This window comes from Arachis ipaensis, chromosome B08 (assembly GCF_000816755.2).
Source record: "Arachis ipaensis cultivar K30076 chromosome B08, Araip1.1, whole genome shotgun sequence".
In the NCBI taxonomy this organism is placed as follows: Eukaryota; Viridiplantae; Streptophyta; class Magnoliopsida; order Fabales; family Fabaceae; genus Arachis; species Arachis ipaensis.
In genome coordinates, this window is record NC_029792.2 from 15,704,355 (window position 1) to 15,721,741 (window position 17,387).

Genomic DNA, 17,387 nt, shown 5'->3' on the forward strand with positions numbered 1-17,387 from the left:
ATAAAAATTTAATATATATAATAGATTAAACTGTGTTATTTTTGTCAAAATTAGATCAGATAAATTAATTTGACCAAAAAATCAGTGAACTAAATCTTAAATCAGTCTAAATTAATATTTTTTATAAAAAATATTTACAATACCTTTATTATAGAAAATAACTAAAATATTCTTATTATACATTTATATATATATATAGCTGAATTCTATTATACCCTTTGTAAAGTAACATGTAACTTACCCTGTGTGATGTGTCACTTTTTAATTGGTTATTAGGTTAATCATGGTTAGACTATTTTATAATTAAATTAGTTTTTAAAATGGGTAATTATCACTACAACATTTTGGGTCTATATGGCCACGTTTTTTTTGTCACAGTAAAAAACCATGACCATAAACCCTCTATAGTCACGATTTTTTACCGTGACAAAAAAAAAAGCTATGATCACAGTTTTTAGAAAAAGAGTGACCATAGAGTACCTATGGTCATGGTTTTTTAAAAAAGAGTAGTCTAAAATGGTCTATGGTCACGGCTTTGGGGGTGACCTAAAGGGGTCTATAGTCATAGTTTTTCAAAAAAATGTGACCTAAAAAGGTCTATGGTCACAGTTTTGTGGGTGACTTAAAGGGGTCTATGATCACGGTTTTAGAGAGTGGCCTAAAAGCGTCTATGGTCACAGTTTTGGGGGAGACCTAAAGGGGTCTATGGTCACAATTTTTTACAGTGACCAAAAAGGGTCTATGGTCACAGTTTTTCAAAAAAGGGTGACCTAAAAGGGTCTATGGTCACAATTTTGAGGGGTGACCTAAAGGGTCTATGATCACGGTTTTGAGGAGTGGCCTAAAAGGGTCTATGGGCACAATTTTGGGAGGTGACCTAAAGGGGTCCATGGTCACGGTTTTGGGAGTGACCTAAAAGGGTCTATGGTCACGATTTTTCGAAAGATACACGACTTGGTCACGTTAGTCCTTCCGTCAGTTGGACGATGACGTGTCATGTTAAGTGCCACGTGGCAGATCAGTGACACATGGCACGCCACCTGGCAGGCCAGTGACACGTGGCATCACTTGACATATAAAAAAGTTTTTTATAATCAAAATAGTCCTTGAAAGTCCAATCATAAATCATTTTCATCCCTCAAATTCTAAAAATTAGTCAAACTAGTCCTTAATAGGATCCTCTTAAGAGCACTATTCATAAACAACGATTCCGAAGGTTCATCTCCTAAAAATTCAGTATCAATAGCAGCATTAGCCATCAAAAGGTGAAGTTAAAAAATTGAACTCCGAGCTGAAACACTACTACATAATAATATCTACCCATTCAATCAATCCAAATCAAAACACCATTACATTTCAACAGAAAATCCTGCTATTTCTGAGGAAGAGTGGAAGTTACAGACCATCTATTTGTAAAAAGTACTGACTGAAAATGGATATTGATCCTCTTATCCGCACTCTGCACTCTGCACTCCGCACAATGCTTTCGGTGGCAGTTTCTTCTTATCCGCACTCGGTGCCCTTTCACTTTCACTTCTCCACTTACTTCACTTCTCAGCCTCAACACTCATAGGTGTATAACATTGTAACTTTTCAAGGTAAGTAAACTGCTAACTAAACACCTCAGTAAGACAAGCTTTAGAGAAAAAAGGTGGATTCTAGAACAACATTTAGATGTGAAACAAGTGACTATGAAGTATGAACTTAATTGAAGTGACAAATGTTAACCTTAGAAATCTTGATATAATTGAAGGGTTGTTAACTGATCATACCATATTTGAACAAGTCTTGAGGGAGTGGCTGGAAATTGCTGGCAATGGCATATATAATTCCGAGTACAGCAGCAGTTGTGATGTGATGCTGCCAAAATAATTAACTCAGAACCAAAGTTATAAAAGCAAATAAGTGAGAGGTAGGTATTTGGTATTAGCATACCCCTGATCTAAAAAGAGTAACTCTGCTTTCTCATCCATACTAAGCACCTCAGGTCGAATTCCCAGATATGGAAGAGCTGTGGCCTCAACCAAACCTGTCAAAACAAAACTGCCTGGGAATAAATTGGTGGATTAAAATTAAAATCCTATTATTAGGATGTGGTTAGTTCCACGATAAGGTTTTGAAAACACACCCTAATCCACAAGCGAGAGAGGTTAGTGTAACGGTTTGCCATTCCCAAGGTACCTCCCATCGGCTGAGAAGAGGCCAATTGGTATTGGGTTTGTTAGGTGCGTTGAAGAAGCAAACAGAATGAAGATTCCGTGGAGTAGGTGGAGAAGTGAAAGTGAAAGGGCGCCGATGAGTGTTGAGGCTGAGAAGTGAAGGGGAGTGGAAGAGGGAGGAAGAGAGAGAAGAAGAAGAATCTGCCACCGAAAGCATTGTGCGGAGTGCGGAGTGCGGATAAGAGGATCAACTGCCAGCCGCAGCCGAGGGAACCTCTGATGCTGTGATTGGGATTGAGCCGGAGAACGAGCTGCCCAGAGCATGTGCCGTCGAGAAAGGGTGCGAAGAAGGCGGCGATGAGGTGAAGGTCTTTGGTGGTAGCAGCTGCAAAGTGGAGGAGGTTGTGGACGAAATTGTGGTTGGAGAAGGAGCTAAATTGGGGGAAGGTGAAGAAGAACCTTGCATTGATGAATTGCAATGTTTGGGAATTGAAGATGATGCAAAGAAGAATAAGAAGAAAAACTGTGAAGAAGAAGAGAAGAACGGCGACGTTTCAAGGCTAGGAGAGCCTTCTACCAAAACGGTGTCGTCTTGGTTGTCTGCCACGTTGGCAGTTAACGGCCCACGTCAGTGGCCGTTTGCCAACTCAGCTACGGAGATGACGGAAGGACTAACGTGACCAAGTCGTGTATCTTTCGAGGACGATTTTGATTAATTTTATCTTTCGAGAACCAAAATGGAGATCGGGGTATCTTTCAGGGACGATTTTGACTATTAACTCTATAACAAAAGTATGGTATTTGACCTTTTCAAAAAAAATTTCCAATATATTTAAAAAATAAACTATGGACTTTTCGAATCTTTTTATAAAAACTTCAGAGGACGATGACAATCTAGTGCTAAGCTTGTTCTAGGATTCTTTTTATTTCCAAATTGCAGTATAAAACTCTATAATCGTGGCTGCTCGCAGCAATAATAATTAGGGCTACATATTCGAATTTCCTACCAAACAAATTTAAATTAAAATATAGAGTAGTAAATCATTGAAAATGTACTCGAAAAATTCAAGTGTCTAAAAAAATAATTTTAAAAGGTAGAAAAAAAGGTAAAAGAGCTATAAAAAATTTGAAAATTTTGACAAAAAAAATAATGAATTAATCATCAAATAACTGTTTTCATTGATTAAAAATACTGCATAATATCTTATAAAATTTACATATAAACATTGTACTTGTCATGTCAATACTTTTTTTTCAACAAAGACAGAGTTATTTATATTTAGTTTTTTTCAATATCTAAAATTTTCGTAAGTTCTTTTTAATTTTTATCTTTCAAAATTATTTTTGTTAGTCGTAAATTTTTGGAGGAATTTTTTATAGTTTCTTCCTAAATTATTCTAATAATTATTTGTGTGTTCTATTCTATCAATTTTAAGTTTTTTTTTATGAAAAGTAGTTTTATAATATAGTGTAAAATCTTCTATGACTTAAAAATTTAGAATTTGACCTTTGTTAATATAAAAAAAAAAATCAGCATAAGACTAATAAAAAAATCTCAAAAGTATTTACACAATTTCAAGAGATACTTACTTAAAAAAATATATTAACTAAAAATATAACCATTTATATCAATTTTTTGTTATCAATTCAATTTTAAAAAGAATGGATTCATGATACAAATATATTACATTCAGCTTTCCACTTGTAATATTTTAATCTGCATTTCAATTGGGTATTTATAATATTTAGGACTGTGGTATATTTGTGATATTTAAATCCCGTTTACTTTATCTTTAGTTTACTAATTGTATGTTTTCTGCCCAAATATCAATTGCAAAAAGAAATTCTTTATCTATCAGAATACAAAATTAAAGAGGGGATAACAAAAGTTTGGCATTCTCCGTCATTTCATTAATTACTAACACAAGGGTAGAGTATACGTAGTACAAAAGCAAGTATAAAGAATTAAACTAAATTAAAGCGGTAGTATTTTGTAAGTATAATTATATCTGAACAAAAATACAGAAACATTAAATTGAGAGAGAAATAAAATAAAAAAACAATACTTCACATTTTTTAATCATTGAGATTTTATTGAGATTTTTTAATCATTGTTTAAGATATAGTTTTTGTTTGGAGAACGATATTGTCGACACTTTTGAATTTGATAATACCACGTCTTTCTTATGTATATTTTAAATTATTATTTATTTTATTAATTTATTTTTATGATAATTTAAAAATAATATATAATAAAAAAATAATGATATTATGACAGAATCTAATAAATATAATAAAAATGCTATTCGTATACTAAAATTTTAGTCAACACTATTTATGCAAAGACTGATTATTAGTTTGATATCTTCCAGACTGAAGTCCCGACAATGTGTGACTAGATCAATAGGATGAAGTATGACAAGTGGACTCATCACTAAAATGAGGGTCGTAGATTCAGCCATATAACTACAAATATTCTGAGTCTGTTAATTCGGTGCTCAAAGGTGTCAGAAACTTTTTAGTTTGCTCTTTGGTAAAGTTAACTTATAGGAGATTGGCAAAACTCTTTGTTCTTAAGAGAAGAGAGGCTGAGATACAGTTGGTAACAGATCAACAATTTTGTCAATCACTTGTGAAAATAATAAAGACAAACCTAAAGGTATCGAGATGTTTCATGATGACACTATATGATACAAATAATTCAGAATTTAACGTAGCCGAGACTATTTCAACAGATAATTTCTCACACGGTATTTACAGAGTCTTGTTGAAAAATCAAACTTGCGATTACGGGTATTTTCAGGTCTTTCATTATCTATATCACTATGCAGTTACTTGTTGTTTCATATTTCCACCTGAGTTACGTAACATATGTCCATGAGGTTTTTTAGATCTTTTATATTTTTATTTTTATTTTTCAGATAGGATATTTCTTGCATTGAAGAGTAAAGTATCGTTTTTGTCCCCAAGGTTTGGGGTAAGTCCCAAACGTTTGGGGTAAGTCCCAAAGTTATCCCTAACGTTTTAATCATTCTATTTAAGTCTCTAACGTTTTAAAATTGACTCAATGTTGTCCTGCCTTTAGGGATCCGTTAACAGAATTATTGATGGTGGGACAAAATTGAGACGATTTTGAAACGTTAGGGACTTAAATAGAATGAAAACGTTAGGGACAAAAACGATACATAAAAATAAATTTTAATTTAATTTTATCTTTCAATAATATTAATTTTTTTACTGTATATAGTATTCAATTATTTTTTAATTGCATCTAAATAAATTACACTTAATCACATTACTTTCATTTTAAATAAATTTATTTTTTTATAATTTTAAAGAATTTTGATACATTAGAGACAAAAGGTATAATTTATATTTTATTGTATATATATTATTTTTTTTCTTTTCTGCAAGTTTATATACTAATCATTCTACAAACATTTCATGATAACTAAAAATCTTTAAGAGTAAAATTATAAAAAAATTAATTTATTTAAAATGAAAGTAATATGATTAAGTGTAATTTACTTAGATGTGATTAAAAAATAATTGAATACTATGTATAGTAAAAAATGATATTATTGAAAGATAAAATTTAAATTTATTTCTATATATCATTTTTGTCCCCAACGTTTTCATCCTATTTAAGTTTCTAAAGTTTCAAAATCGTCTCAATTTTGTCCCGCCGTTAATTCTATTAACGGATCCCTAATGGCAAGATACACAACTAGAAAATGGATTAATACAGACAGATTTACAGACAGATTTAGTCTTTATTACAGACGAATTTTTGGTTACCGACGAAATTACCGATGGATTTTGTCCCTCTGTAAAAACCCCGTCGGAAATTATTTACCGACAAATTTTTTTTCCGTCGGAAAATTACAGACGGATTTTTACCAGTTACCGACGGATTTTCCCTCTGTAAATTCTCCATCCATTTCCTGAAGGCGACGAACTTTCAGACGGATTTTTTGTCTGTAATTACAGACAGATTTTTAGACGGATTTTTTGTCTGTAATTACAGACGGATTTTCTGACAGATTTTTCGTCTGTAATTTAAACCTTGAAAAATCATCTCACACTCTGATTACAGACAGAAAATCTGTCTTTAAATCTGTCAGTAAGGTAAAATAGAATTTTTTTAGATTTTTTCATTGCAAAATAAACTTGTTTTCAAATAAAATAAATATAAATTTAAAATACTATAATAAACAAGCAAGTCAATATAATTCAAAACATAAAGAAAATGTATTGATACATCAACTATAATTCTCAATGTATTTTTCAACCATACTAAAAGCTGTGTTATTCTCCATACTAAAACAGAAATTGGAAAATGCCAAAAATCTCCATATCAGTTTAGACCTCAGTTACAACAATCTCTCAAGTGAAAACTCAGCTTCTCTTGGGAATCTATTGAAATTAGATGCACTTGATCTTTCCCACAATCAACTCACTGGAGAAGTCCCTCTATGAGTTGGTGACATGAGCAGCTTGGGAGTGCTTGATCTCTCCTACAACCACCTTCAAGAAAAATTGGAGAATTTTAAATGAGTTTAGAAGAGAGACAAAATAACTGAAACAGATCCCTACATCGGGAACACAAAATAGCATGAACAATAGAGAATTTTAAATGAGTTTAGAAATTAAAAGCCATGGTTAATTGGTTTTTCCAGATAAGCTAGGCTTCAATTCAAATGATGATCATATACTAATACCTAGAGCTAGTAAGCTACTAATGTTGTCAAATTGTCTCTGATATTTACGGTGCATGCCGGCCGGACAAGTCGAACTCAGACAAGTGCATTGCTGTTGCCGAAGATTTGCATGGATTGGTACAAGTCTTGAACCAACTCCATAGGCAGCAGGACAAGACCATTGTTCTCCAGCAGCTGACTGGCAGATGCAGGATTCTCTTCAAGAAGTTTCCCCATCATCTCTTCAAGTGGTTCATTCAGCTTCTGCTGGTCAATATAATGCCCATAACCCTGCTAATCAAACAAAACAAGATATTCAGTCCATGAATTTGGCACTCTGGAGGGGCAGATATTTGATATTTCTATGGGGCAGAATTTGGGCTAGCACATGAATTCATAATGATTTTGTGTACATTATTATCTTCTAAGGTTAAGGACAAGACATATACCTCATGGAAAACCAGTGGTATAGCAGTTGATTCAGCTTGTAGTCTACTTCCACTTAGTTCCTGTAAGGAACATATGCTATGTTTTAATTTGCAAGTTGACAAATCAAGTTAAGTCTATATACTTGACCAAACCCGTTGTTAGTAAACACTGCAAAATGGTCCTTTGCTTTAATTTAATGTTCTCCACTTTGGTCTGATGGTATGGCCCCAATTTATTATTTTTCCTAAATGAAGGATAATTCTTTCAAGGGGAAAGAAATCACTGAACCTCATTTTGTGTTCACATGCAGCCAAACTTCTAGTTTGTTCATTCTGACATCATGTTAATGCATTTGATATGATAGTACGATAATAATTATAAGCAAAACTGTTATATATGTATGAGAATGATTGAGGCTGAGAAAATTGAGACAATCCAGAGTTAATAGGTACCTTTAATTGAAGCTGCAAATATTTAACATGGTCGATAATGTCGTCCAGTATATAAGCTTGACTACCCTACAGATTAAAAATCAATTGTCCATAGAAATGTGATGGCATTAAATATATATGATCAGCCAAAGTATTACTCACAGATAAGAATGGTAAGATATTTTTGAAAGACCCGTTTTGTTTTCATGCATGCAAGAATCAAGATGTTATACTTTCCAAGATTATCTATTCAATGTTAGGAGTATTCCATGTTCTTAAAGCAGAACCTACCAATAAAGGATGATAGATTAATACATACCATGTCAATGTTTCTGCAAATACTTGCAACACTTGAAAGAGTTTTTGTTTACATTTTTAAAATTAGTTTAAGGAGTCAAAGGGAACATCACACTGATTAATGTTGCATTGACAACTTACTACAAATTACCTCTGCTTGATTTGGAAGCAAGTCGTGTAGTGCTTTCAGAATATCAGCAATCCATGGAGCTGGTTCATTGTCACATCTAACGAACAAATATCTAGAACCATACTGCCAGATGAAATGGCATCTAAAACACACAGGCACCAAATAAGTAAAAGTGAAACTAATAGGATTTCGAGCAGAGCCAAGATCTAGAACCATACTGCCAGAATGATCTACAAGATCAAATTCTGTAGATGCATCATTTGCAACATTATTATCATCCAATGGCCAGCAAACATCAGGACTCTTCTGAGACTTGAGAAGTCTCATCACAGGGCGATATATCAAGAAAGCAACCTATGTCCAGGAAAATAACAAGCAATAAAAAATAAACAAGTTCAAGCATAATAAATTAATAAATGTTGCAGGTGAAGGGATATAAACAGTTTTCGTGATAAAATCAAGCAGTAGTTATCATGAAATCATGCCCTAAGTTTACAAGACAAAAGTATATAGAATGAGAACACAGACCTCAGGGTCCAGGTGGTAAAGGTGGACCAGGTCATTAAGCGATGGAATGAGTGCAGCATAATTTCAATTTTTTAGGAAAGTATGAAAACCTGCAATAAAACAAGCTCAATTCCTTGCTCAACAAATATCATTTGCTCATGAAAACATTCCCCATCTAGTCCCTTTGGAGAATAAGTCAAATACGTCATAATGTTCTACACTACAAGAATCAAGTCGAATCACTACATGTTAAGGAAGAGAGCATATTATAACTCTGAGCAATAAAACTGAAGTGAAGACAGCAACCAATACCTGCTACCATTATGTGGCACCATTGATTTGCATGCTTGATCATCTCCGGTGCAACCATTTGCAATTGACACTAGACCTGCCACTGATGGTAGTGCCAAACTTCAAAGAGTCACTAGACCTTGAAGATAATGCCACCCATGAAAAGGACAGACCTACTAGGGAGGAGAGACTATTTCTTCCTGATTTGCATATAGAACAAAGCCCACAATATGCCACAAATTTATTACTTTGACATTTCTAGTAATTAATCGCTAACTAGCATACAAGTCTATAGAAAAAAAATCAACTGCTCATGGCTAGTCACATTACTTAAAGGAGTTCAAAATGGAAATTAGAATGTATTTACCTGCTCCATTTCGTAAATTAGAATGTTGCCAATCCATTACTGAGTTAATTTTGGCTCTTCTAGACAGCTCAGTTGGATACCTGATGAATCAAAATGGAAGATGTTATAATTTATTAAGTTATTTATTCTAATCTCTGTCACCCTAATCTGTCCTTTCAATGAACATACAGAAATGAGGGAAATGAACCCAAAATCGTGTTTTACTAATGGACAAAGTAATGGTTCAATTGTGAAATCTACAAGTTCCCAAGTAATGAGTACTCTATAAAGATTGGAACAATAGCAGTTCATCAGGTCACAAGAAGCATATGAGATGGTTCTACTAACAAATAGAGATAGATAGATAGATAAGTACCCATGGAAGTTAGTAGCACAACAAAGAATAAAATCAAATGCAGCAGAAACCCACCATCATTATTGCTGCTTCATTGACAAGGTTTCTTATATCTGCTCCTGAGAATCCAACAGTTCAAAAGACAAGCTGTTGATGTAAGAAATCAATGTATGAGTTCAATGGAAAAGAGAGAAGTGAATTTGAATAGATAAGCAATATACCTTTTCAAAATCAACATCCTCTGCAAGTTGCTTTCCAGAACTATGCACACCAAAAATTTAGACTCTTTGCTTGGCATCAGGCAAACCAATGTACAGTCTTTGATCAATTAAGTAATCAAGAACTGTCATTGAGTTGAGGAAGAGAAGAGGCTTCAATTCACAAAAATTATATGAACATGAAAATGCAGTGTCTGAAGAGAAAATTTGAAAAAAAGAAAACAGTAAGAATTGAAGTAGAAGATGATGATGGAGAAGGAAGAATACCTCTTCCTTATGTCTGATAATTAAATTATGGCTCAACATTTGAAGTTAATGGAATAAATATTAGAATAATAAATTTAAAAAAATAAAATTCTGCAAACATAAAACCTAAATAAACTCCATTTATTCTACTTTTAAATTTTGGCAAAGTGAAATTGGCCTAACATAACATCCCTCATTCCCTCCAAACTTAAAGGTATTAGATCCTTTAAGCTGTAGTGTTTTTCTTTTCTTCCCCCAATTTGATTACTCCGTTAACACTTTCCAAATTCTTTTTCTCTTTATGATAAATTTTAACTGAAAAAAGCTTCGAGATAAAAATAGATAAAAAGTATTGGTTCATTAAATACTGATCATTGAAGCTTCTTATAGCTATGTAAAGTTATATTAACTATGAAGTACCCTTTGCAACAAAAGATATGAAATTTGAAATAGGATGAGAGAGAGAAGTTTAGGTTCAATTGAGCAATCTAACATATCAGGTTGGGAGCAATTAATTTACTTTCTTCCTCAATGTTTATATAAAAATGTAAAAATCAGTACTACCAATGAAACAGAAATTGAAATAGTAAGCACAAGCAGTAGCACACAAACAATGAAACAAACCTTCTGATCCTCATGTTTAAGCTTAGTTTGATCATTGGAGTCTACAACTACAAGTTCCCCATTCTCAGTCCTATTATTTGATAAATAGGAGAGTGAGTGAGTGAGAGATAAGGTATATTTGATAAATAAGAGAGTGAGTGAGTGAGAGATAAGAGAGTGAGAAAGAGAGTAACTTGAGGTTAAATCAAAGGCATGATGATAGTGCTGTTGTTGAAAGACAAGAGCAACGGCAAGATCAGAATCAATTAAACGCGTTGTTGTCTTTGGAGTTGTGTTAGTGTCATCTTCCCTGTTTCAAAAACACTGAAAAGAATGAGTTATCTGTCTGTAATTCAGCAGATTCAGACAAGGACAAAAAGGAGGAGCCAAAATCAAGTCATAACAAGAACAGGAAGGAACAAGAATATGCATGCAAACTCCAGATAAAATATCTCAGCAATTCAAATATATAGTTCATAAACAAACTTCATTCTATACTACAATCATAAAAATTATGTTTCAGATTACACAAATTACAGGAATATACAAAATTCATACCTTAGAATTTAGAAACTCCGTTCTCTGCAGCAGCAACAGCTGATTTGCAAATATAAGAGCTCTCCTCGATCGTATTCTTTGATTTTCAACTTCAATCAAAATAGGGAAGGGATAGGATTAGGGCTAGGGATCATGAAATCGGAACAGAATCACAATGGAAGGGTTAGGGCTAGGGATGAGAAGGAGGCGGAGGCATACCTGAACTAACAGCGATGATAAGAGACGATGACAAACCTCCGACGAGGAGAGAAGAAGCAGCGTGAGAGTGGCAGCGGAGGGAGCTCGTAAGACAAGAGCACGGCCGAGAGAGCTCGTGTGACGACGAAAGGAGCAACCGCATTAAGAGCGGTAGTGGAAGGAGCTCGTGCGTCGCGAGCGGCGGCGGCGGCGACAGTGGAGGAAGTCACATCTTCAATGGAGAGAGAGAAAGCATTGGAGTAATTCAAGGAGAACGGGGAAAAAAGTGAACTGAGGGATTGGGAGTAAAGTGACCCATCTCTTTATTTTAATATTTCCGACGGAAAAGTTTAAATTACAGACAGATTTTCTGTCTATAATAATTTAATAAAATGCAGCATTTTTGTTCATTTAATTACAAACAGATTTTTTGTCTGTACTTATTTTTCACGAAAAAAAATTAATTTTTCCGACAGAATTATCGATGGATTCTCTTTTCCATCTGTAATTTAGGCTAATTCATTTTTTTTGTTTTCCGACAAAAAATTCCTCTGAAATTCCGTCTGTATTTCTGTGGATAAAATTCGTCTGAAATATCCGCCTGTAATAACTAATTTTTTAGTAGTGATAACATTGAGTCAGTTTTAAAACGTTATGAACTTAAATAGGACGATTAAAACGGCAGAAACAACTTTAAAACTTACCCCAAATATTGAGGGTAAAAACGATACTTTACTCTTTCATTGAATAATCTCTTCTGGAGTGCTTTGAAATCATATGTTTTCAATACGATTGTGGAATGCTCGATGAAAACAAAGGTTTTCATGAATGATGTCGGTGGAGACTCAAACTTAGTATTGCAACATGTTAAACAAGCCATAAGCTTTCATTAATTACACTTATTATTAGTTTATTAATAATTATTTTAATTAATAATCACTTTAATTAATTAAATAACTTCCTATTATATATACTTGCAATTTTCTAAAAAAAGTTTAAAATTACATATTAAAATTTATTTAAATATTTTTTAATTTGCAAAAAGAATTTATCATAGTTTAGTGGTTTGAATTAACTAGTTTATAAGATTAAAAATAATTAATATCAATCAAGATAATACAATTAAATTCCTCCATTCAAAATTGAACAACTCATAAAGGATATACAATTCTCTAATTGAGGAATGGCTAGAGAATTCACTCACTTTTTAACAAGACAAAATAAAAAGGAATCTTGTTTGGTACATAGCTGTCCACTTGGCCACACATTTTTCACATTTGAAAATGGGCATCCAGCTAGGGACATTATTAACTCATCTCCCTTTATTTGCATGCATGAGTGAACCATATTCTATATATAGTTATTGGTTCTTAACTCATTATTATCGTTGATTAACTAGTACCATACATGTCTTTTTTGGCTTCGGTTCCAGTGATGCCTTCGACTCAACATGCCCCTTCTAACTCAAAGCGGCGCTATGTAAATTTTGCTCCTAGCATTTGGCATGATACTTTCTTGAAATATGCTAATTCCGAATCTTTGGTATGTTATTTAATTTTGTATATGCATATATACATATATGATAAAATATGAGTATTGATATATCTATATTATCGTGGTATATCTTTTTGAATTTTTACATATATTCAAAATATGGATTAGTATCTGATCTAATACTTCTATGCAACAGACTCAAAATAATGCTTGGATAAGTGTTGTATTAGAAGGGTGTAAAGTGAATAAATTATAAGTAGTTTTAAGTTTAACAAGAATAATAATCCCTAGTTATATAGAAGTAGTTATTTATAATTTTTTTTGTTATTAAAGTTATCTATAATCCTAGATGGTATTTCTAACGGAAAAGAAAAAAAAAATTTACAGGCAAAACCATGTGTGAGATAGCCCAAGAACAATTATAAATTGAATTTTGTTATACATTTAAATATTTTTATCAACCAAATCTAATTAAATTGACTCAAACCCAATAAAAATTATTCATACAAAGTGCGCATGAATCACGCACTTCTTCTTACCATGATTTTTTCTCATTGTCGTTTTTCTATTGTTACTGCTATTGTTGCGTCTTTTTTTTTATATTTCTTCTCCTTTTACTATTGTTGCAGCATTTTTTATTTTCTTCTTTGTTTAATTTTTTATTTTTTTATTTTTATTTTTTAAGGGGGTAAAAACAAAAAAAATTATGAAAAGATGAAATAAGAAGGAGAAAATGAAAAAGAAAAAGAAGAAGATGATAACGATGATGAAGAAGAGGAAGCGAGGAGTTTCAAATTGTATAGAATTTATTAAAAAAATAGCATTAAAACTTTTTAAGTATGATATAAAAAATTTCTTAATAGTGATACAAAAAATTTCTTAACTAATTAGAAATTATCAAAACAAAAATAGCACCAAAATATTTCAACCGTGACACCGAAATTTCTCTCGGCATATCTTTTTCTTATGCTTCTTTTTCTTCATATTTTATCTTCTTTTTCTTTCTTTCAACATATTCTTCATTTTTTTCCATGTTTTCCCTTATTTATTATTTAGAGTTCTTATAACTAAAAAAATAATGAATAGTTTGTATGCTTTAATTTTAATATATAGATTTTTAACCTTATTTTATAAATAAAAGAGAATTAATTTACTTATCTCTAATTTTTACTAAATTAGTATTTAACTGAAAATTATTTAAAAAATTACTAATTAAAAGGTATTTTTAAAGATGGATATTTTATATTTAATTTGATTTCTATTATTATCCTACTTTTTATTTAAATCATAAATAGCTTGTTTCATAAAACTTTATTCAACCGTAAGAAAATTATTTGAATGCTTTAATGCTGATGCTTTGGAAATATAAACAAGACACAGCACTTCATTTTATTTAATAATTGTTATGATAACTAGATTTAGCAATTCTAGTTCTGATTTTAACTAAGAAAAGATTGGGAGTTAATTATCACTTACTTCTTCCCTTTTCCTTTTCACGCTAAACAGCTTTAAACCCTTTCTCATTCTCTCTGCATTTCACTGACTCATAAACAAAACAAGCACACTCACATGCACGGAGAAGAAATCTAAGAAAGAGAGGCAGCGTCGATGGAAGAGGAAGACGCGCTAGAACTGGTAGGTTGCGCTGCTGCTGTCGCCGCGATCTACCCAGCCGTCGTCGCCGTTATGTGGGGCCGCCGCCATCCCTGAGCTTGCCACCGTTGCCCTTGTTGCCGAGCAAAAGGGAAAAAAAAGCCACGCGGCAGAAGAGAGAAGGAGGGAAGCTCACCGCGTCACAGTCGTCGCTCCCACCATGTCGCGCCGCCGCAGGTCCACCTTGGAGCCTCCGTCGAAGCAGAGCCGCGAAGAGAGACGAGTTCGCGTAGGGAAGAGAGAAATGCGTCCGAGAGAGAGAACGAGCACGAGAGGAAGGAGACAGCCGTTCTCATCACTGCTAGAGGTTCCACCGCCGTTGTTGGTGCCAACCGAAGTCACCGCCGCCTTTGCAAGCTTTTTCCCAGCTGTTTTGGTTCTGTTCCTGCTGCAACTCGCCAATGTTCCTACTCATTTCTGACATTTGTTCAGCCTTTGCCAGAGCTCGCCGTCGCCGGAGAAACACTTCTAAAACTTCTCAGATCCGCTGGTAACACTACCTTAGTACCAATCTGGTTTTTGGCTTTTCCTTTCTTGAATTTGTCTTGCTTCTATTTTGTTCCGTTGTTTTGATTATGAGCTTTTGCTTTAACTTGGAATTTCCAGTACCATTCTTGTTGCGCTCTGATCGATTTGAATCCACCGCTTTTCTTGGTGTTGTGGTCATTGTCGTTATAACGGGGAGTTCATGTTGTTGCTACTGTTGCAGTTCCAGTTGCTGCAGTTTCAATTTCTGAGTTTCAATACTAAGGTAGGGGTTTTCTTAAAACTTATCTTATATTACAGAGTTGTTATAAATAGATATTACTGGAAAAAACATACTTCTGTGATTATGTTTGTCTTGTGGATGTGGTTGTTTGCTGGACTGAGTTACTGGTTGCTTGATTGATTGAGTGGTGTACGGTTGTAACTAAGAAATTGATTTGAAAGGTTATTTAGTTAATTATTATGAAAGGTGGTTTCGTTTTGGTTTTGAAGTTAATTTGATAATGTAAATGAATCGGCTTTGGAAATGATTTGAGATATGAAAAATGAATTGATTTTGGAAGCTGGTTTGATTTTAAAAAAGATTTATTATTGACATTGATTCGATTTGAAAATAATTTGATATTGGAACCGGTTGAATTTTGGAAAGTGATTGGGATTTGGAAATGGTTGAGAAAGAGTTTGAGAAATATTTGGATGGGACCCGAAAAGGGTGGCAGAGTCCGAGTTTTAGAAGAAATGCTGCCGAAATTTTATAAAATTGGAAGTTTTGTTTGAAGTAATTATTTAAAAAGATTTGGTTTTAAACGTTATATGTTTTAATATTGATTTATTTAAAAGAAGGAATTATGTCTTGAATTGGAATCGTTAATGAACGGAATGGAAAGAAGGATGATGAGGATTTTCTTTGAAATATGGTTTCTGATAGAAATTGAAAATGAGATTTGAGTTGATGAATGATGATAATGTTGAGAATGTTGAGATATGATCTTTGAATTATTCATATGGCTTATAAACTTAATTTTATCTGAGATACGAGGTTCCCTGGATAAAGTACCATGGCTTGCCACTACGTGTACCAGGTTGAAAACTCGATACTCTGTTGACCCTACGACGTAAGTGTGACCGGGCACTATATAAATTCCCGGGAATGTTACCCCCATTGAGCAATATTGATTATTTGAGAAAAAGCTATGCATAGACTCTTGGGGATGCACGTCGGGGGACAGTCTAAGGACAATTCAGACTTGTCGGGTTGGCTGGATAACCGACAGATGAGACTCATCAGCCATAGGACAGGCATGCATCATATGCATTTGTATGCTTTGTTTGAGTTTGAACTTGTTTTGGTTTGCCTAATTGTTAAACTGTTCTTAACTGCTACTTGAACTATTTGCTGTAACTGCTACCTACTTGTGTTTTCCTTGTTTGTCTTGCCTGTGTTTGTCCTGGCGTGCTACGTTTGAGAATGAACTTTGGTGCTGAATTAATGACTGTGTTATTTGATTGCGTGGTGGGTTTCTGATTGAGATTTTCTTATAAGAAAGGAAAGGTTTTGGATTTCTGAAAGATTGAACATTATTTCTTTGAAAAGGTTCTGAACAATTACCTATTGGCTTTTAAAAGATTCATAAGGCAATGATAGTCACTGAGCTTGAAAACAATTTTCTTGTTAAATATCTTCTTATGACAACTTTGAAACTCTGTGGTGAGACCATGTGGTTAGGTTCTCACCTCCCTACAGTTTTACCTTTTCAGGAACTAGATGAAGAGGCATTAAGAAGAGTTATACTGCGTTTGGTTTATATGCTGTTGTGTTAATTAGATTATTTTCTTCCATCGTCTTTGTTATTACAATTTTGTAAGAGGGATAGGAGTTATATATATAAGAAGTCTTGTATATGAATCTATACCTGCTTGTTGTTTTAAGATAAAATATTTATTTCCGGTTTTCAAAAAAATCAGCGATACAGTGTCGAGTCACAGGCTTCTATTTTAATATTAAGTATATAAAGTAGTCATAATACTTCTTGCTATCAGAGTGGCGCAGCCGGAAGCGTAACACTCTGGTAGTGAGGGTGTTACAAAATTCAAATCATAAAATATCACATAATATACTATTTTCAAGAATAATGTCTTTTCCTTTTTCTTATGTATGTTCAATTCATTACAAAATTTGTGTTAAACATGTATGAACTTTTATAAATATAAAAAGAGTTAGTTTTAGCACCTATTATATTTATAAATTTAATCAGAAAATTAATTTTTTTTAGCTAATATTTATCAGTAAAATTTTTATATATTGCT

At 33.2% G+C, this 17,387-nt stretch overlaps 1 protein-coding gene and 3 long non-coding RNA genes across 6 annotated transcripts; 1 reads left to right on the forward strand and 3 right to left on the reverse strand.

Moving 5' to 3' along the window:
* Positions 6,806-8,473, reverse strand: LOC107610608 (transcription factor bHLH69-like). Its single transcript, XM_021108138.1, has 4 exons — positions 8,168-8,473; positions 7,741-7,806; positions 7,309-7,368; positions 6,806-7,150 (listed from the first exon to the last, which is right to left on the reverse strand). The coding sequence occupies exons 1-4, from the start codon at positions 8,471-8,473 to the stop codon at positions 6,956-6,958; spliced, it is 627 nt and encodes a 208-aa protein (XP_020963797.1). The 3' UTR covers positions 6,806-6,955.
* Positions 8,576-9,301, reverse strand: LOC107614246. The gene is made up of 2 exons (XR_002352062.1): positions 8,966-9,301; positions 8,576-8,763 (listed from the first exon to the last, which is right to left on the reverse strand). It is a non-coding gene; the product is annotated as an uncharacterized LOC107614246 (long non-coding RNA).
* On the reverse strand, positions 10,802-11,623 carry LOC110265403. The gene is made up of 3 exons (XR_002351558.1): positions 11,469-11,623; positions 11,271-11,346; positions 10,802-11,022 (listed from the first exon to the last, which is right to left on the reverse strand). It is a non-coding gene; the product is annotated as an uncharacterized LOC110265403 (long non-coding RNA).
* LOC107611943 lies at positions 12,789-16,896 on the forward strand. 3 transcript variants are annotated; one of them, XR_001613530.2, is made up of 4 exons: positions 12,789-12,989; positions 14,448-15,084; positions 15,201-15,345; positions 16,825-16,896. It is a non-coding gene; the product is annotated as an uncharacterized LOC107611943 (long non-coding RNA). The 3 variants fall into 3 exon arrangements; XR_001613531.2 differs by having other exon boundaries at positions 16,839-16,892; XR_002352063.1 differs by having other exon boundaries at positions 12,791-12,989; positions 14,502-15,084; positions 16,825-16,895.

Bases quoted from the DNA above. Each gene is read 5' to 3' on its own strand.
- LOC107610608 (XM_021108138.1), bottom strand. From the start codon at position 8,473: ATGAGACTTCTCAAGTCTCAGAAGAGTCCTGATGTTTGCTGGCCATTG. The intron at 7,807-8,167 runs GTAATTTGTAGT...TTTAATCTGTAG, and splicing joins TGCTTCCAAATCAAGCAGAG to GGTAGTCAAGCTTATATACT. The intron at 7,151-7,308 runs GTATATGTCTTG...TTTGATTAGCAG, and splicing joins TACCACTGGTTTTCCATGAG to GGTTATGGGCATTATATTGA.